Below are 21,818 nucleotides of genomic sequence, written 5' to 3'. Positions count from 1 at the left end.
GATTGGTTTAGGTCTAACCAATAGAGTCCGTTTGGATCTTTTTGTAACCGCCCCTTGGAAAGAAATCTATCGTTGATAGGGACCAGACTAATATCCACGCAGTGTGTCGTGTGATATTGTCTGGCCACGCGAGGCTAACAATATCAGTCACCAGAAACAAGGACGGGTGTTTCTGATGAATCTAACATGGTTAAAATGGAGTTTGAAGTTAAAATGGGTTCGTATAGGAAGGGGGCGTGTCTGATTAAATTAATATCAAATATCTAAATACTGAATCAAGCAACTTGAAAATTGTCCGGGGTGCTCCCAAAAGCCTGAGTAGACGATAAAATGACCCAAAATTTGTTTGAAAGTGAAATATCCCTTTAATTGCATTTCTGTCATTGAACATGTGAATACAAATTACACTTCTGTTTGGATTTTAGGCTTCATGGACAAAAGTTGCACAGGGCAGATATGACAAATAACTGACTGACATATTTAATAACTTTATACTTAAAAAAAACCCAAAGAAAAACACAGTGGAAATAGCCGGATTACAAGCTTACAATGCGTCACATCGCGACGCATTGTGAGCTTGTAGATCTTGTAGATCCGCAATCTTTTTTTTAATGATTTGCCTGTCAGGCCTAGTAGTCACTCCCCTATAGAGAGTATGCACATGAGTCACTTTTCCACCGGGACATGCCCCCCTCAGCTAGACTGAGTGGCAAAACATTGAGCAGCATGTTGGAGTTTGTAAGCACTTGTTGGAAATCACTGAACGGTCCTGTGTACCACCTGTTTCTAAATTGCACATAATGCAGGAGGCAGCAGGACGTTGCGTTTTTTAAAACAAGCACTTCCAAACTCCAACCCTTCAAAAATAATCACTTGCACGGAATTTATTGAGAGAAAGTAGCTCTTAACATGTCTATGGTGGATTTTTATGAAACAAAAACCTTGCAGATAGAAAGAGGTTTAATACAGTGTTTAATACAATCAGATCAAGATTTCCATTTGGATTTATGGGCTGTCATGGCCAGAAAGTATTTTTTTGCTACTCAGTAGGCGTTCCCACATAACTTGTACGATGATATCACAAGCATAGCCTCTATATACGGCGTAAACCTCCACGTCATCCTTGTTTTTTTGTGCGTGTGTGTGTGTGTCTCCAGTGCGTGGATCAAAGTGGAGCAGCTGAAGCCCTACCACCCTCACAAAGAGGAGATGATCAAGATCAATAAAGGCAAACGCTTCCAACAGGCGGTGGATGCGGTGGAGGACTTCCTAAAGAAAGCCAAGGGCAAAGAGCAGGTGCCAAAATGTCCCGTTAAAAAAAGACCTACTGCCTTGAGCAGTGTACGGATGTGGGGCTCGCTGTTAGGACTGCTAAGGTGCTCAGTATCTTTAAAAGTGCCATGACATTATGGTAGAGGTTTGGGTTGTGTAGTAGAAGTTGTAATTAGTCCAGTGCTTCTCAACCTTTTTAATTTCAAGCACCCCCATAACTCTAAGAGCGTACAAATGGAACCGTTACGGGTCCATTCGGTTCCATTTGTAAGCTCTTAGAGTTACAGGCCTGTAAGGGTCCATTTGGAAACCCTGGGGGTTCCCGGACCCCACTTTGGGTACCACTGAACTAGTCCTTATTGGTGAGATATCTTGCTCTGTTGACTATAAATGAATAATCCCAAAGTGTTCTCCTCATTGGCTTTGGCTTGCATTGTATGGTGAAACGGCTCTCAAATCACTCTTTTAGCACATAAACAAACGCAAACAAAGCACATTCTGTCAATGTATAACATCACGAAACCCAGTGTTGCACTTTTTTGTTGAAGAAAAAAAGTCAACTCCATGTTGATTTTGCTATGTGTCTTAGGAAGAAGACCATCACATCTTCACCCCGTAAAATCAACGGGACGTTTTGGCTGCGTTTCGTGATGGCAGAATGTGCTAAATGTGCTAAAAGAGTGACTTGGAGAGCTGTTTCACTGTATGCCAATGAATGAGGAGCCTTGTTGGATTATAAATGTTTTATCAACGGAGCATGATATGTCGCGACCCACTACACAACCCATTCATTTACCAGTCATTGCACTTTAAATCACTTCTTAGCCACTTGTGGTTAAGAAGTGTCCCTAGTCTAGATGGGGGCCAAATACATATAATTTTGGGGGTCCAAGTTTGAGCACCACTGATATAGAAACATAAGTCTTTTTCAAAAAACTGTTAGGATTTAGAGGACATTTGTAGAATCCCCAGAAGCAAAGATTTGAGTTACAAATGCTTGCTTTAAAAAAATATATATATTCAAAGACTTTAAAAAAAAAAACGATATACAAGCTCTTAGCGCGGTACTCGGTGCCTCGCTACGAGCTTGTATATCTGCTATTTTTTTAATAGCCTAAGAAATCTTAACATGACACAGATGCATTCCCGGTCATTATAGGTTAAACCCATGACCTTGTGGTCCAAAGGCGAGCGCTCTACCTACTGACTGAGTGCTTTGGAATGAGAAAATGTATTATTATGTTGGCGTTGCTCGAGTAAATACATAGTTTCTGACGATGGATGTTGTTACTTTCCAAAATACTGTCCGCTCTCAGACCATTTATTCGTTTTGGGGCTTCCGGTTGAGACTAGTTTCTTTTTTAACTGACTTCTGGGAATCACAGTTCAAACAAACTACCAGAGGGTTAACAAAAAGACTACAAAAATGAAAGTTATGTTGTTGAACTTTGACCACTTAAATCTTGTACTCTTATTTGACCAGAGTCCCCCACTGCTCTATACTAGGCACCCTCCTTTTTTTCTCTTTACACTAAATATCTATGCCGAAAATAGCAGATATACAGAGCTCAGAGCTTGTAGATCTGCTATTTTTGTCAAATGTTCGACCCAGAATAGGGACACTAAGGTTCTTGTCGCTTATATACCAATAATCAATGGGAATAGAACCAACATAATAATGGTTTTATCTTCCCTGTCATTACAACGCAGATGCCCTCCCATTTGCATAGTATTGAAGCATGGTTTGTCGGTGTAGCATCGAGCATGTTTTCTATTGCATAGGCTACACCAGTGGTTCTCAAAGTAGGGTCCAGGGACCCCCAGGGGTCCGTGAGAAGGTTCCAGAGGGTGCCCAGCGAAACGTTGATAAAGCATCGAATTAAGTTTAACCACTTTAACCCTAACTTTGTACTTTGGCTCTGCATTGGGACGTGTTGTGAGCTTGTTGGTCTGATAGTTTATGGGAAAAAAGGCCGGCGGGGGGGATAACCCCCAAAAATATTTTGGAATAATTTTGACTGAATTCACCCTAACCTTATCTCAGATGTGGGTCTGCGACCATATCAATTTGGGGGTCCTTGACATGAAACCTTTTGAGAACCGCTGGACTACACTGCATGCATACAACCAAAGCCACATGTGTTTTAACAATGAAGGTGGGCAATGTGATGATGTTGTAGAATTCAGAAGGCAAAGGAGAAGGCAAAGGAAAGAAGGCTGTCAGCAAGCCACTGAAAATCCTGGAGGAAGATGACGATGACCTCAGCGCCCTCAAGGACCCGTCAGAGAAGGTCAGTAGAACATTGGAGTCGGTTATCAGTCAAGCATTGATGATGATAATTGTTGTGGGTATAAGCTTCAATCTGTGGTACTCTTTGCTCAAAGAGATGGACTTAACCCATTCAATCCGGGAACGCATCTCTGTCATTTTAGATTTCTTTGGCTATTAAAAAATAGCAGATCTACAAGCTATGAGCTTGTATATCTGCTATTTTTGAAAAATCGTGAAAATGTGTGCAAATCTTTGAATATATATATATATTCTTTAAAGCGAACATTTGTAACTCAAATCTTTGCTTCTGGGGGTCCCTGGAACAACATATTGTTGCTTGAAAAAATATTCAAACAGATTTGCACACATTTTCATGATTTTACAAAAATAGCCAACAAAATCTAAAATGACACAGATCTGCATTCCCGGTCTTAATGGGTTAAAGCAGTGATTATCAACCTGTTAATTTCAAGGATCCCCAGTTTGATATGCATTTGGTCACTGACCCCCATTTGATAAAAACAAATGTTGGACCCAAATCTTCACTGTAAAATCCTGATGGTTAATAAATGAGACACTGTCACTTTCCCGACCACGGCAGGAGACGGAGCCCAGCAAAAAGCACAACCTCAAAGTAATAGAAAAGTTCAACTTTGCCGCTGTGTGGTGAGAGAGAGAGAGAGAGAGGGAGAGCGACAGCCACTCTGAAGCGTGTTGTGCTCTGAAGTGGCCGTGGACTAGGTGTAGTGCAACACTCCAGACACTTGAGGTGGACAGAACCCGGCTACTGTGTAGAACAGGGGGTCCGGGACCCCTAGGGGGTCCTCAGAGTTACTACAGGGTGTCCGCCAAATCTTTGTGTGATATTATATATTTTTTTACCGTAACCACTTGAACCCTAGCATTCCTTTTCTGAGGAGAACTTTAACCAAAAATAGCGATCGTAGATCGCTATTAGATCGGCTATTTTTGGCAAAGAGGTATAGGTGTAGAGGGAAAAAAGAGCAGACCAAGTAAACAAAAAAAGTTAAATTTGAAACAATGTTATACAATATAGAGGGGGTCCCTGCTTCATCTCTCTCTCAGCTAGGGGGTCCTTAGCCTGAAAACATTGAAGACCCCTGGTGTAGAAGTAGGGCAGTGGTTCTCAAATCTTGAATTTCAAGGACCCCCATAACTCAGAGTTACAGACCTGTAAGGGTCCACTTGGTTCCATTCATACACTGAGTTACCGACCTTTAAGGGTCCATTTGTTTCCATTGTTTTGTACACACTCTGACCCTTACAGGTGTTTAACCTGTAAGGGTCCATTTGGATCCCCTTCAAGGAACCCAGAGGGTCCCTGGAGTGGACCCCACTTCGGAAATATTGATTTGAAGTTTTAATCTAGCTGTCGTAGATGTGATTATTTTTAATTCTTTATTTACCCAGGGTAGTAGCTGCAGCATAAGGTTCAAGGTTACTTTATTTTGTCGCCCTTGGGAGAAATTTTAAAACACAGAAACATAAAAGGTGCTCATTTTCAGTTCCCCTCCCAGATCTTTCCAGCCGGTCCGAGGAATCAAACCAGGAACCTTCCGGCAACGAGCGCGCTCCTCTAACCTTGTGGCCACCACTATGTGAAATGAATCAGGATAGAGCAACTCCAAGGCCTATTTTCTTGACCTAAGATGTACAAAACGTTTACAAACTAGCCTCCAGAGACGAGCATCAAATCTCTGTCACTTCTTGAGCTCTGCTGTCGGGGTGCAGCTGTTCACTTTTAGCTGCTCAAATCAGTGGAGCCCTCGCCGGACGGCTGTCAGCCCATTTTGCGAGAAATTGCTACCGTGAATTCAGTGTAACTGTCTCTTTTGCAAGTTAAGAGTGAGCCTTGCTGGGCCATGTGATCCATAGGGCAGGAGCCTATGTCCTGTTTCTGTAGTGTGAGGCCGCTTGATGTACAAGTACATCCCCCTGGACATGACGGTAATATGTTGCAGGGATTTAGCCCCAATCCAACCCTTGATGCTGAGTGCAAAGCAGAGAGGTATTGGGCCCCATTTTTTTAATAGTCTTTGGTATGACCCGGCGGTGGATCGAACCCCAACCTCCCAATGTCAGGGCGGACACTTACTCAACCACAAGACCACTGAGTGATCAGCTATGAAAAACAGAAACAAATATTTAGTTGGAAAGGAGGGATTGTGACAATAGATGTGTCATTGGGTCTTTAAATACCTGCTCCCCCGAAATTGTGTTTTTTGTTTGTTAAAGGCATACTAGGTAACGTTTTCAACAAAACTAAAGTTAAATTGTATATCTTTTGTGAGTGGCAAAAGTTTCACAACACCCACTCCATGAATTTCACCCCCGGAAGCCTTTTATTTATATATTTTCTATTGAACGTGGACGGGGGGGACTTTCCCGGGAAAATGACGTTCCTGGCCAACGTCATGACGTCGTGGCCGACGTCCTGGCCGACGAACTACCGCAACGGTTTCCTGTTTGGCCAGGAACTACCGCGCTAATAACAAAAAGGAACCTCACGCTGATTTTAACACATTGGGTGCCAGAATTTTATAATAACAGAATACGTTCGGTGCTAGGAATCTCACCGTTGCGTTCCATTGTGCTGTTTAAAGCTGTAGACTCCATGACGAGCGATCCATGAAAAAAAAAAGCATGCCTCCATTTTGCCCGGTGGGCCTGGCTAACGGCTGGAACGATAACATCTTTCACGCGGGTCACAATGGCGCAGCGATCGCGGATACAAAATGAGTCGTTTTCCCCAGCGTAAAAAAGTTTCGGAGTTATAGGGGTTTTAGAGAAGGAAATAGAACGGAAGCGAATGGGGAGCCATGTTTTTGACACGGTGGTCCATCTGTCCCTTCCTTCTCAGAATCTCCTAGGGTGATTCCAGAGCTGCTCTAGCCCCTCCCGCGTGGAAAGAAACGAAAAATATTTAAAAAAAAACGTATATATACTTTTTGGGCACTCCACGGGTGTATTTGCAAAAAGGTATATATACGGTTTTGGCACTCAATGTGTTAAGAGAATGTAGGATTGGAAGATCGAAACAGAAAAAGAAAGCACAGCTCATGGTAACTAATGCTCCACTGGCTAAGAGAAACGATCCGTAGATAGTATAAAACAACTAGACGCGTCGCAATTCTGGGAAATTTCAAAGTGTGGTTGCGCCGACGCTGGTCGCAGGTCGCCGCCGCCGGGACTTGAGGAATACGCTTGGAGGAATACCGTCGGAGGCCGCGTGACGTGCCATTCGAATTTGGTGCTGATTGGATCCTGCGTTCGTGATACATGGCGTTTTGATTTGAAGAAATAGGCCCCTCCCACTAAAATAAATAAGCCCCTCCCACAAATGTAGCGGGCCAATGACATCGTCATGTCACTCCTGAGATCACTTGCGTTTCATTTTGAGAGGATTGATCCCCCCAAAAATCATGTTTTTGCATCAAACGGTTACGTTTTGCGCAGTTGTGGCGCCCCCTATGGATCAAAGAGGAAATGCTTTTGGGGATTTGTTGAGTAAACCACCCTTGACATGTGATGCAAATTTGGGATTGACTGGACGTTTTGTTCGTGATTTGTGGGCTTTTTTGTAAAACGGGCCCCTCCCTCTAACTTTGGAAGCCATTTACGGACGAACGGTATGGACTATCAAAATTCTGTTTCGCTCCAGATTATCGCATGGGTCCAGAGATCATGTGTACCGATTTTTGTGAAATTTGGAGATATGTGGGAGGAGGAGCTAAAAGTGTGTTTTGAAGAAAATTCAAAATGGCGGAAAATCTATCATGACGCAAATGGGCGTGGCCTATATGGGGAGTTGCGTCATGACCCAAGGAATCTAGGGGAAAAAAGATTCTTAGATTATTCTAGGATCTACGGTTCAAGAGTTATAGGCCAAAACGTAAAGTGGGCTGTTATAGCGCCACCATGAGGCCGACTGGTGTAATTTGTTTTAAAAATAATTTCGGACTAAATCATGAACCTCCCCACCAAATCTGGTAACTCTAGCTCTTACGGTTTCAGAGCAAAAAATACTTGAATTTGAGTTTTTTCACTTTTCCATTAAAGTGGATGGGGAAATTTAATGCACTAATAAATCAATATAAATTAAACTATTTAACCAATCTCTTAGCAAAATACAAGTGCACGATTCCCGGTGAAGCCGGTCATTTTGACATATGGCACTAAATTGGGAAAAAACTGTGGGAGGAGATGCAGCCCGAAATAAAGTTTATCTATAAAGAAATAAAGAATAAAGTTTATCTATAACAATAGTCTGGTTGCCCATTCGGACAACCACACTAATTAAAAGATCGCTTTTTGAAACACTTCCGGCTTCCGGTGAAAACGAATGGAATTCTGGGTAATCGAGGACTACGGAAATTGTATGCAGTGACGGTAGTGACCAGCAGAGGTTGCTAAAAATCGTTATTTGTGATTCTGCATTGTACAACTTTAAAGGTAGGGTAGGCTAAGTGATTTTCTTTGTTTAAAATAAGTGTTAATCAGCTCTATATTCTGATAGTACTCATTGCTATAGAGTGTTTGTTCAGTAACAGCTCTTTATTAAACAGAAAATGCATTTTTAGGTCAGGATATCAATTTAATGATGATACAAATAAATGAACAGACACAATTGGAACTGGAACACAAGCTGATACAATGGGTACTGTCTCTCCTGATTTGCTGAACGTTTGTCACCTATACCTGAAAATGTATTTTCTTTTTATTAAAGAGCTGGATAGCCAGGGAGACCCCTGTTACTGAACAAACACACAAACACACTCTATAGCAAAACATGGTTTGTTTAAACCAAAAATATTACCCTACCTTTTTCTTTATGAAGCTTACCTGTGAAAATCATGGTAGTGTCTTGCACTCTGCATTTCTCCAAATTATTAATATAGAGCTTTCTGGTCTAGCGCTCCCTGAATACAGGTTTGACGCAGGACACACACAGACTTACCGAACGCCAATCAGAGTCTCACTGTTGAGTGACGCAAAACAAGCTCTCTTCCGTCCCCGACACAGTAGTAGGTCCTGTCAACGAGTTAGTGAATGGCTTGTTATGTTTTGGTGTGTTTTGGTGTTCAGAATTTCGCTGTGGATACTCATGGGATTAACCAAGTTGTGGAGGATCAGACTTATTTAAATTCAAGGACCATCATAACTCTGAGATTGTACGGGTCCATTTGGTTCCATTTGTACACTCTCAGAGTTACAGACCTGTAAGGGTCCATTTGGTTCCATTTTGTACACTCTCAGAGTTACAGACCTGTAAGGGTTCATTTGGTTCCATTTGTACACTCTCAGAGTTAGACCTGTAAGGGTCCATTTGGAATCCCTAGTAATAATAAGGACTAGGACTCAACGAAATCAGGATCGCATCGGACCCCAAAAATCAGGCATGGGTCGGACTCTAATATCAATGTGTGTTTCTCTCCACCCTACCTCCCTCCCTCCCTCCTCCAAGGACTTAACTGACTCAGACCCCGAGCCGTCCACGGCTGAGAGGCTGGGGGCCGCGTCCGGCTCGGCCTTCAAATGGGAAACCAGTGTAGGTGAAACCCCCCCAACCACCCACCTCCCTCCTTCTTGCCCCTCCAGCCTGCTCTGTTCTTCTGCCCTCTAATGCTTCACCGTGCAGCACGCTCCTCGCCACCACACTGCAGCACAGCTGCTGACTCTGACCTTTCCTCCCTGTTTGACCTGTGTGTGTGTGTGTGTGGTGTTCACGCTGCAGAACCTGTGGCTGATAAAGAACTCACTTGGTGGTCACCAACTCTGTCATGGCTCGCAAAGGCTGCTTGGGGGGGGTTTACGTATCTTAGCTGTGAAAACATGCAATTCATTTCCGTTTTCAGTTTCTGCTAGTGTAGCATTAACCCATTAACACATTCCATGCCAGAGTTTAATATCATAATGTACTCACCAGTGCCATTTTATTGTTGTTTTTTTGTTTTTTTCATGTCGCCACAGACCTCGCTAAATCCGTTAAAAGTGCGCGTTCATTTGGTTCTAAACACACAGGGGATCTGTGTGAGACGAGCAGTGAAGACCGCTTCGCTTTGCGATCCGCCATCTTGAAGCTACAGCGGTGAATGCTAAACAGTGATCAGCGATGAGAAAAACAACAACCGAGATAATCGACTTTTAGGCTTCGTTCTAGACAGGAAGCGGAAACGATCGGAAAAACCGGAACCCGGATAATTCCGTTTCCGGTGGTGCTACCGGAAACGGAAGTGTATCGAAAATTGAAAAAAGTGCAATGTGAACTTAAAAAAAACACCACTTTGCGTAGATCTGCGCGATTGGCACGTGGCGGCTTTAAGTAGGTTCGCGTAGATCTACGCGATTGGCAGTCAACGTGTTAACTCATTGACTGCCAGAGTTTATTCCTAATGTACTCACCTTCTCCTGCTCAGTGCTCAACATTCCCCGCCCCCAGCCTGTAGGAGTAAGTGCAGTGATAAATATCACCCTCCCCAGTTGTGTTGACCCATTACGACCGGGAAATAATTTTAAGATAGATTTTAAGATTTCTTTGGCTATTCAAAAATAGCAGATATACAAGCTCATAACTTGTAGATCTGCTATTTTTGAAAAAAATGTGAAAATGTGTGCAAATCTTTGAGAGTATATATTTTTATAAAGCAATTTTTTTCACACATTTTCACGATTTTTCAAAAATAGCAGCCGCGCTATGAGCTTGTATATCTTCTATTTTTGAATAGCCAAATAAATCTGAAATGACACAGATGCGTTCCCGGTCTTAATGGGGTAATTGTCGCTGCACGTAATGCTCTAGGCTGGGGCACCACCTGTCAGCAGGGAATGTTGGGCGGGAGGAATAGGACGGAGGCTCTACGTCTTCCCGGCGGGGGCCCCTCATTGGCAGCTGAGTCAGTAGGATGCAACAGCAGTGACGACGACTACATTGGCCAGAAAAAGGGGTAAAAAGCTAAACAACAAAAACTACTTGAGTAACCGGGCTAGCTAGCTACATAATGTCAAGCGGGCACACATCCATTCCACCCGTGATTTGCATACGACTGGCTCTGCAATGACATGCACGTGGTCGATTACTGTGGGTACCGAGATGATTGCTGGATTTGTTCCCATTTAACCCTTTAAGACCGGGAACGCATCTGTTTGTCATTTTAAGATTTCTTTGCCTATTAAAAAATGGCAGATCTACAAGCTCATCGCGCGGCACCGAGTGCTGCGCGATGAACTTATATTTTTGAAAGATTGTGAACATTTCTGCAAATCGTAGAATATTTTTTTCCCGGTCTTGATGTGTTTAAATCAGGGACCCATTTAGTTTGGTGACACTTGGTGGATGCAATGAACCAGCTGGTAGGATGGGAAAAGAAGAGGTATTCTGGGGCCAAAGGGGAAGTGATTGACTCTTGAATGCCTGCACTAACTAACATGCTTTCTCTTCTTCACTGCGTAAAGCAGTGGTTCTTCAACCTTTTCGGGTATAGGCCCACTTCTGACCACTTAACCCGGTAGCTGTGTTAAGTGTTCAGATGGGTGGGCCATTTTCAGAGCATGTTTGTTTTAATGATCAATGAATAGATTGTGTTCCCACTTGGATCAATGGAACTAACAAAGTATGCTTTAAGTTCCTATAATTTTTTTCTACATTCAGTTTCCTAAATATTAATGTTATATCGTCATTACAATCTTAGTGTTTTGCCACATTATTTGGGGGCCCACAAGCAATGCAGAGAAATGCGGAGAAACGCTGACGTAAAGAATCGTGTTTCCGAGCTGACCGCTTTAAGGCAGCGATTGAAGATGTTGTCCAGCACCTGTCAAAGCTGCTTAACAGGATCATCTCCAAAAATGTGAATATCTTGGAAATATATCGTGGATAATATAATAAAACAAATGTAAACCTTCATATATTCTAGAATCATTGCACGTGAAGTGAAATATTTCCGAAAATATTCAAATATTATGTAAAACCAATAAAAAAATACAGAAATGTCGACCTTCTGAAAGACATTGTTCATTTATGCACTAAATACTTAACTCCTTTTACACAAATGACGATATTCTATTTACATTTTTTGATATGATCCTGTAGTGCTGCTGCCGGGTGCCCCACTATCTTTTATTAGGTCAGTTCATGTCCTGTGAGATTGGCTCACTGAGTTATTTTTTTCTTCCATTGTAGCCCGTCAAAAATGACCCACATTTCCACCACTTCCTGCTCAGCCAGTCTGAAAAGGTAGGACTCTTTGCCTTTCATTGTGTCACCAGGTCTTTGTCCCTTTGTACTTTGTCTTCTTGAGTTTCATCCCTGCTAGCCACGGGGAACTACGGATGGTTAAAACATGGATTTAGCCATAAGGGACATAGCATTTTTAGGATGGCATTGAAAATAGCCAAACGGTGTGTGACATTGCCGCACAAGTAAGTATAACATAGGGAAAAGTATAACGTCAACCCCTAAACCTAAACTTCTAAATACCTATTTCTAACCCTAAACCCAACCTGAATCTTTTCCTAATTCTAAACCATCTCTAAAAATCGTACACACACACACACACACACACACACACACACACACACACACACACACACACACACACACACACACACACACACACACACACACACACAGGCCCATGTGAAACTTTGGCCTCTAAGGCGTAGCAATCCGTGGCACAACTAACTTCAATGTTTGCTTTTGATGTTGAAATCTCCCTTTACATACTAGTGGTTAAAAGTTTGTCAATACAGAAGTGATAGTTGGAGAATACATTTAAAGTAAAGATAAGCAGACAGGCTCATAAGATCACTTTATGGGTGGACAAAATCACACCTTTAATTACATCATTTTGCGTTTAAATGTTGTTTTAAAATGTATATATTTTTTAACTGTTCCATTGTTTATGGAGGCAAGTATTATTTTTTTAATAATTCAATAAAGCTAGTTCTGATCTGTTTATGCTCAAGTTGGGCAAGAGTCACAAGGTGTTTATAAGTACAATATTTATGTTTTTTCTTATCTAATGAAACATTGGGAAGGTAAAACAGAAATGTAAACATATCTAGTAGCAGGACAAGTTATTCTGGTTCTTATAATCAACATTATGCAAACTACAGCCCTGTGGGGTTTCATTTAGTAGACTTCCACTCCATCAACAGAAAGGTTTACTTATGTAGGTTTGTCTGTAAAATGATAAGGGAATGATTTGAGTGATTTCAGAGCATACGTGTGCTCTGCATTAATTGTCGGAGGTCTGCGTTCTACTGTGCCTCCCTAATGCTGCACACACACTGTCATAGGTGTAGGGTTCCCAAGCCTTTCAGGCTGCGACCTCCCAAAAGAATCATATTTGAACTGGGGACCCCCAACACCCTGACAAGCACATAGAATTGTAGGCATTATATTTAGTTTGACTCAGTTCCAATGATAAATATTGTAGCCGAACTGCAAGCTCACGGCGTTGTGAGCTTGTAGATATATATATTTTTTTGCTATTTTCACAATGTGTGCCTCTTTTGTACGTATTATTTGACAATGTGGCCAATTTGGTAGCTATTAAAAAGGTCTTAAAGTCATTAAATTGTAGCTTTAGAAGTGTGCAGCCAGATACCCTGTTTACACTTATACTGTATGTTGGTTTGTTTACTGTTGAGTGAGAAAACAATGTTACACTTTAAGTTAATCATCTGGAGACCCCCCAAAATAATTTTTAACCACTGCCATAGTTAATGCCTGATTTATACACCATAGAACAACGGTGTAGCTCGTTGTCAGGAAGTGACCTTCAGAACTGAAAAGAACAGATCTACAAGCTGACAACGCGTCGCAAAGCTTTTTTTTATTTTTTTCAATAATCCAATATTTGACTAATTGAAGTTAATAGAAGACCAATTTTAACAGCAAAAGTAAGAGGGTGAGTAATTGGAAATTGTAGATATATGAGCTTGTAGATCTGCTATTTTTCAAAAATCTTCAACATTAGTGAAAATTTTAAACACAAATCTTTGCTTCTGGGTGTCTCTGGCACAACATATTTTCAGATGGGTGTCCGCGGCCAAATATTTATCAATTTGGGGGTCCTTGACGTGTTGAAGTTTGAGAACCACTGATGTAACTAACTGAAGGCTTCTGTTTTCTGCAGCCTGCCTCATCAATGGAACCCATCAGCAAGCGCCTCAAGATCATTGAAGAGGTAAAGGATTTCTCTCCTAATTCACACAGCCATCAGTTGCCTTTTTGTATGATATGTTTATTGAATTTCATAAAGGCAACCATAACGTGGAGATGTAACGCAAATCAAGGACAGTTGTACAAAGGACAGAGTAAAGAGGAATAATGTTCTTTGTTCATTTGCATAAATAATTGAGAATCTTCAAATCCAAATGAGGACGGGCGAGGTGAGGTCTCCAGTGGGTTAAACCTGGGGTCCTCAAAGTTTTTCAGGCCAAGGACCCCTTAGCTGAGAGAGAGCCGAAGCAGCGACCCCTCACTACATATTGTGTAAAATTGTGTTGCAGATTAAACTATTTCATAGATGGCTCCATAGACTTGTTTGACATAAACTAAACTTGTACTGGATCTGCTCTATTTTCCCCCCTACACCAAACCGATTTTGCCAAAAACAGCCGATCTACAAGCTGTTATGAGCTTGGCGTTATGACCTTGTAGATCTGCTATTTTCGTCTAATGTTCCCCTCAGAATAGGGATGCTAGGGTTCAAGTGGTTAATGTAAAAAATAAATAAAGATCCTATCGCACAAAGATTCGGCTAGGAGTCCCTGATCCCCTGTTAAAGACCCCTGGGTTAAACTAAGACGCCTTGCCAGCCATGGTGGTAAAGCTCCCAGGTCCCTTGTGTGGGTGGATTGTCAAACAGTGATGCTGCATTCAAACTAGTGGCGACAAAAGCTACCAAGCGTCGCCAGATACATTGCTGTTGGAAGTGTTGCTCAAGCTAGATTGCGTAAAATGAGAAGGGTTGAATAGAACAGGGAACTGATTAATGGCAAGCATGAGTGTTTTTTTCCTTTTAATAAAACAACTCGGCACGCTTCACTGCGTCATTGGAGCTCTGGGATAAAGTTGAGTCCAGCGCAAACATTATTCATTTTTTTTGGTAGCGTGTCATGCCAGCTACACAGTGACAGGTGTCACAGTGACAATTGCAATATTGCACATCGGCCATATTGGAAAGAAATTGGGCCTCTTCCGTGCTTCATTCATAGTTGTTGCCAATGCAAGCTATTTGAGAGCAGGGAAGTTGGGAAAGCCCCGGAAATGACGCGCTGTGATTGGCCAGTAGTCACTTTGAGTGGCAGTTGGGGCAAACTCTCTCCTCAAAACATGATTTACGATTCTGTGCCTATCGGTACATAACTTGGACAGTGCTGAGTCGGCTCAAGTGAACTTCGCAACGTTAGGCACGGCAACTTGCTCGCTTTAGCTCGCTCGGCGGTACCTCTCATGGCTCAAGTTAGCTTGAGACGGCGCACCTCCGTCATGGTCAAAAACTATACTTTATCGGCGAAAAAAAACAGTCTGCGGTTGTTGAAAAAATAGTGGCGGTAGCAGAATTTGATCCCAGGAGGTTGGGGTTGGCAGTTTTTTTTACTTTATTTGTTTATTTGGACAGGACAGAGCATATTAATGGACGTCACATGGACGTAAATACACCGGATTTAGCAAAGATGCTAATTTTCATCCGCAGTCCTCACACAAAACATAAAATCAGAAAACATACAGACAAACGGTGGAATACATTTACATAACATAGGGAACAAAACATAAAAATAAACAGGCGATTAGCGAGGCAAGCCACTGAGGCAGGTGCTGGAATGGGGTTTTCGGGCTGTATTAGAATGTGACAACGCCCAAGTCCAGTAGGGGGAAAGCCACGCCCTTTATAGTTCCATAATAGCGTTGCCAGCTAATGAAGGCTCTGTTCCATTCTGGTCAAACAGAGTCAGGGTGCTGATATTGTGCATGTTGGCTCACTGGAAAAACTCTGCTACACCAGTGGGTCTCAAAGTGTGGTCCAGGGACCCTCATGGTTCCTTGAAGGGGTTCCAAATGGACCCTTGTGGGTCCATGGACCCATTTGTTTCCATTTGTACTCTCGCAGAGTTATGGGGGTACTTGAAATTAAAACGTTTGAAAACCACTGTCCTACACCAAATGGAACAGAGCCTTCATTAGTATCATTGGTAACACCAGTGATGGAAGTAAGGAAGAGGCCTCATTTCTAACCATTCCGTTTAATGGTCAGAATTGTTTCTATTCATCTTTATAAATTCTATTTTAGCAGTTTTTTTTTAAAGAAAGTATAACATTATTAAATATGTCCTGTCTTGGCCATTTGTACTTTTAAATGATTTGTCATATCTGCTCTGTGCATTTTTTTGGTTTTGTTTACAAAGCCAAATTTGGATGTATAAATTCCAACGTTCAAAGCCACAACGCACAATTAAATTGTTAACTCTTTGACTGCCAGAGTATTTTCATAAAGTACTCCCCCAGTGCCAGTGTCGTGTTTTATTTTGTTATTTAATTTTCATATAGTTTGTCTAGCTGCGGTTTTGAACACATACGATGGTTCCACCAGCAGAGAGCAGCAAATAGACACCTTCATCAGCTCGCTGATGAAGCTGCCCCCCCCCCACAAACAGAGTCAAACAGTCAAATACGTCAAACCGGATGTGACGTGTTCTCAGATTCTCCGATCGGCCAAAATTACGATGTGATACACGACGGCGATGACTGTTAGTCACCCAGACTATAGATTATAGAAGTGGACCTCTCCGTTCGTTTTTTATACCGTGTGAAAAAACGTGTGTTTCCCTATTCTGGCCGAAAATGACCGGGGAAAATTTTTTAAAACCGGAAACGGAATCTGCGTCATGAAACCGGATGCAGGTGTGGGTGAAGTAAGTGGAACTCGAAACCTAGAATGAAAAATAAGCAGAATAGCGTGATCAGAGATTAAACAATGAACGCACGTCTAACGCGTCGCCGGCCAACTGGACAAACTAGCAATTGATCGAGTCAACCGCAGTCAAAGAGTTAATCGCAATTATTTGTGCAACTATTACTTGTCAACTTAGGCTTCGTCCACACGTACACGGGTATTTTCATAAACGTAGCTTTTTATATGCGTTTTGGGGGGTTCGTCCACACGCAAACGCGTTTTTGGTCCATGTAAACGCATCTTTTTGAAAACTCCGGCCACAGTGTAGATTTCTAAAAACGGCGTTTATGCGTCGCCGTGTGGGCGGCGTAAACGGAGTTTTTCACATTATAAGCATGCGCAGTTGAGAGTACTGTAATATAATATAATATGATATAATAATTAGCCTATAGCCTACATCATTTATTTAATATTCCTTTCCTCACTGTCATTGCATGTTGACCGCGCATACACTTGTCTTCCATTAATGGTAGGCTATGTTCTACATATAGGAACGAATTATATTCTGTAGGCCTATGAATAAACAAAATTGAGTTTGCACCGAAGAAACATTTTGCAAAATTAATGTTACTCTGTCAATCATAATTAACAATCAAATCAAACGTGTAGACTCGTCGCTCCAGTAAATTTCATACAATGACCTTTTCATGCTGCTCTTTTTAACCCAGCACCCCAACAAGTGATGTGCATTCAAATCTGCATTTTCATCATTTTAAAAAATCGCCATTTAATAGGCTACTGGGTTGTGGGACACAGGCACTCATTTATCAAATATTTCCAAGTGACATAATTACATAATTGGCCTACAAGCAATTAAAATCAAGCGATTTAAAAACAATCTAACATATTTACAATGTTATAAGTTAGATGGTTAATCATTCACCCATTTAAAAGGTGCCATAACAGTCATACAGATCTAAAGGATTTAGCTGGAATATTTTCATGGAGAGAGCGGTCTCTCAACTTGGGTAGCCTACAGTTATATTGCAATAAGCGCAGGAGCTCTTCTTCACGTTGTGTGTTTTTGATCACAGGACTTCAGCAGGAGATTGGAGATGGGTAACTCCCACCAAACACCAGCCATTATCCATTAATGTTTAAGCATTCATTAATCACTCACTCCATAAATGTTCAGATTGTGACATTCTGACCAGGGCAGACTATCCCTCATGAATGTGCATGGTGTTATGGGCTTTTTATTTGCAAAACAGCAGCAGTCAGGTCTCAACAGAGCGCACATTGCGCACTGCTCTATTAATGGGTTAAATTAAAATACAAACCTAATCCATTCGGTACGATGTGATGGTATCATTCTTGACAAAAGAAAGTTTATACCGTGACCGTCACAGAATATGGTAATCCCACTGGCAAACCCATAGGACTATAATAAAAAATCAATAAGGTAGGAAGGTTTGCGCTCTGACAGAAAAGGCTTTACCAAAAGTTACAGCCAGGTGCGAGATGTCAGCAATGACGTCGAGAAACAATAGAATATTTTTTTGCATCCAAAGAGCCACAACATATTTTTGTCAATGTGTGCATCTTCTCATAGGCTAATTCAATAATCACCATTTAATAGTGAGTGTAGTAAAAGTTGCAGGACAGTTTGTGCTCCGGTGGAGAGCTGCGCATTGGGCAGGAGCCAGCTGGTGATGCTGACGTCGTTCTGAAGTAGATAGTCTATCTATGGTTTGTCTGTAAAACATCTATACAGTAGGCAAGGCTATTTAACCTATAGGCTACTTTGTTTGATGGGAAAGCATTGCGATGGAGAAATCACATCCAATATAAACTAAAACAACTGGATGTGAATCACCCATGTTACCTCGTAACCTCGCTGCCTCTGTGATCGCCGACGGTCTATTTGAAGAAATAATCCACCATTTACTTTGAGTTGAGGACATGAAGAATGCAGGCCTACGTTTTCAATCACACTAGTTTGGCTGAATATCCACAACATGTCATGTTATGGTTTAATTAACTTTAAGGGGAGCTGGTCACCTTGCGCTGGAGTGACTGTGACAGCCTCAAATTACTAATGCGTGCCTCGGATGAATTTGTATTTCGAGCCCACAAAATACTAATTTGAGGCCACAAGATAGTTAGGACGAGTTTACTTAACTTGTACTTAAGTACAGTGCTTGAGTAAATGTACTCAGGCCATGTTTTTAGAGACATTTTTAATTGGATTATGCAACATAATAGCCTATATGTGCATTCATCATATTCTTTATTGTGGTGGAGAAATGTTTGCTATTCAAGGATTATTATTATTATAATAATATTATTAACATTATTCGTTGCGCACTGGTCCAATACAATATAAACCAATGCGCTGTTGGTTACACACCCACAGCCTGGCACACAACATTCTATCTTCTAATTCTCCAGGAATGTCTGTGATTATAATTTTCCTATTATCAGCAGATGTGAGAGTGTCAATTCCTTGTGTCTATTGTGTTTATATAAGATGATAGTCTATTCAAAGAAGACAATTTGTGCCGCGTGATGCCATTCGCTCCAAATGACACACCTCAGTTGTATTCATGGATTAGGCCTACATAGGAAATAATGAACTGATTACAATAATATACAATTCTCTCAAATCAGTAACAGGTAGGTGATACATATGTCCATCAAATATGGTTTTATTGAAAGGCAATCCAAGGTTAGAGCTTGGAAACCAACCTTCGGAGAATGTCTGACGGCTTGGATTGCCTCAGTGCGGCTGCAGAGTTCATCTTGGAATTTGTCATTACAATTTTACTGTAATCCACAAAAGTGTGACTGTTAATTCCTTGTGTCAATACATTGTTTTTATCACCGGTGTTATATCTTATATTTAGCTTTTATGAAATGTCTGAGATCATTGTTTTTTTTTTGGAAGATTGGAAATTTATTCTATTGCTAGTTTGGCCACAAAATAGGCTATCAGCACGTCACACAGCTTGTACACACACACACACACACACACACACACACACACACACACACACACACACACACACACACACACACACACGTATCTATCTATCTATCTATAAATCTATAAATCTATCTATAAATCAATCTATAAATCTATCTATAAATCTATCTAAATATCTTTCTATTCATCTGGCATCTATCATCTAAAGACCGCTGACTGCTCTGTCTGTAGCCATAATGCTTTAGCTATGATGTCAGCTGACAGTAGCCTATATATATCCTAATATAGTATATAGTATCTGATTATTAGGCAGTGCGTTTGGCGTGTGCGTAAATATGAATCTGGCAGCTAGGGGATAGGGATAATACATTAATTGACGTTCATTATACCATATGTGTTTTGATAACATTTTTTTTATTTTTTATTATTATTTATTCACCTGGGGGGGGGGGGTACGTGTGGTAATAACGCCTGGGTTAACTGCGTGCGTGCGTGCGTGTTACGGCCGCGGACTTTTGATAGGCAGGCAGGCAGGCGGAGACACAGACAGACAGACAGACAGACAGACAGACGGCTGTGGGCGCACCGCTGGAGCGCACTCAAGCATTGGTTTGTATTGGACTAGGCAACGAGTAATAATATAATAATAATAATCCTACACTTTGCAGATATAAATTATTATATTATAAACTATACATCAACCACTTCAGCCATATTTTATAGATAACAGATCTACAAGCTCACAATGGGAGCTTAAATGGGTATTTTCAAACGGGTCCGTGCGTCGGTCGGGAGCCTGGCACACTGTTCGTAGCTGGCGACCTAGCTGGCAGGCGACGTGCGTTGCGACCTAAGGTCGCAACTCGCAACCCCCCCTACATACACCCGCACGCACGCACGCACGCACGCACGCACGCACGCACGCACGCACGCACGCACGCACGCGCGTGCGTGCGCGCCGCAGATCCAAAAGTTACATTTCAACATATACATTTCAACATAGCATTTTATTGAGTGGTAATCAAATCATAATTGATACACAGAAGTAACATAGACACTTCAGAGATTAGATAGAAAGTTTACAAGACTGATATAAACTTTTATTTTATTTAATAAAAGGAGGATTAATGAAGGATTAATGCACACGGGTGCTTCGATGTTGGTTGGGGTAATTAATGACTATAGCAACATGTCATCCCGACCCTACGAGACACTTTACCAAGTTCATTCATTCAGGAAATATTATTATATTAACACATTAACCGCCAAGAACGTAGTCCTACGGTCCGTTAAATCCAACTGTTAACTCATTTCCTGCCAGAATTATTTCAGATTTTTGGCTGTAGACTGCCAGAGATTTTCCATTGAAAAAAAAAATTCTCAGGAGCCGAGATACAGATTTTTTAAGTTTTAAGTTAACAATGAAGTGGATAGGAGTTTAAATCTTTGATATATCATATCTCCTTTGTCTTTGGGTCTAAAAATAAGAAAAAAACGAAAAAAAATAAATAATAGAACGCAGATCTGCGTCTTTGGCAGCCAGGCGAGAAATTAAGGCTATATCCACACGGAGACGATTTTAGGTGAAACCGCATAAGTTTTTAATCGTTTGCACGTTTTGGCCACACGGAGCCGGTGTTTTAGGTCCGCAATACGCTTATTTTTGAAAACGGGTCCCAGAGTGAATAAATCTGAAAACGCCACCCTTGCGTCTCCGTGTGTACAACCAAATACGGCAATACGCATCTTTCCTGAACCGATGACGCTATAGCTCCACCTCTCGCTTAAACCCGCCCCTCCCCCGTGCCCCCACCCCTGCCGATCGGATTAAAATGCTTTTTATTGAACAATACGGAAGATACGGGTACTTATACCCACTCGAAGTGAATTTTAACATCCATGGCCATGAGTTAAGCACTTTATATTTGAAATCTGAACGTTTATGTAGATGTAAGGGTTGTAAATAGAGAAAGTACAAACACCAGGTTGAATTCAGCCAGGACGCTAGTGACGACGGTCGCAACCTAGCTGATGCATCTCGACAGTGGTGGAAAAAGTACTCAAATGTTTTACTTGAGTAAAAGTATCAATACTGCAATATAGAAATACTCTCTTACAGGTAAAAGTCCGGAATTCAAAATGTACTTGAGTAAAAATACAAAAGTATTGGCATAAAAATGTACTTAAAGTACCAAAAGTAAATTTATTTTGAAAATAGCCGATCTACAAGGTGTCGCGATGTGACGCATTGTGAGCTTGTACAACGGTTATTTTCAAATGGCCGAAATGTATGAAGGGCTGAAGTGGTTAATGTATGTTTTGTAATAATAATGAAAATAGCCTGGCTATACAAAGTAACTAGTAA

General features: G+C 41.4%; 1 protein-coding gene across 2 annotated transcripts in view; it reads left to right on the top strand.

The window, feature by feature from the left end:
- Nucleotides 1-21,818, top strand: part of glyr1 (glyoxylate reductase 1 homolog (Arabidopsis)) — a 43,711-nt gene that overhangs the window by 3,663 nt on the left and 18,230 nt on the right. The window contains exons 4-8 of one of the 2 annotated variants that reach the window (XM_080447327.1): nucleotides 1,158-1,296; nucleotides 3,453-3,563; nucleotides 9,030-9,113; nucleotides 11,745-11,798; nucleotides 13,705-13,755. In XM_080447327.1, coding sequence (XP_080303453.1) covers nucleotides 1,158-1,296; nucleotides 3,453-3,563; nucleotides 9,030-9,113; nucleotides 11,745-11,798; nucleotides 13,705-13,755 — 439 coding nt within the window. The remainder of the gene's footprint in view (nucleotides 1-1,157; nucleotides 1,297-3,452; nucleotides 3,564-9,029; nucleotides 9,114-11,744; nucleotides 11,799-13,704; nucleotides 13,756-21,818) is intronic. The other variant, XM_080447328.1, reaches the window with a different exon arrangement.

Source organism: Gymnoscopelus braueri (assembly GCF_963280865.1).
Source record: "Gymnoscopelus braueri genome assembly, chromosome: 13".
Classification (NCBI taxonomy): Eukaryota; Metazoa; Chordata; class Actinopteri; order Myctophiformes; family Myctophidae; genus Gymnoscopelus; species Gymnoscopelus braueri.
Note: the sequence above shows the minus strand (reverse complement) of the source record. Positions and strands in the feature narration are given on the sequence as shown.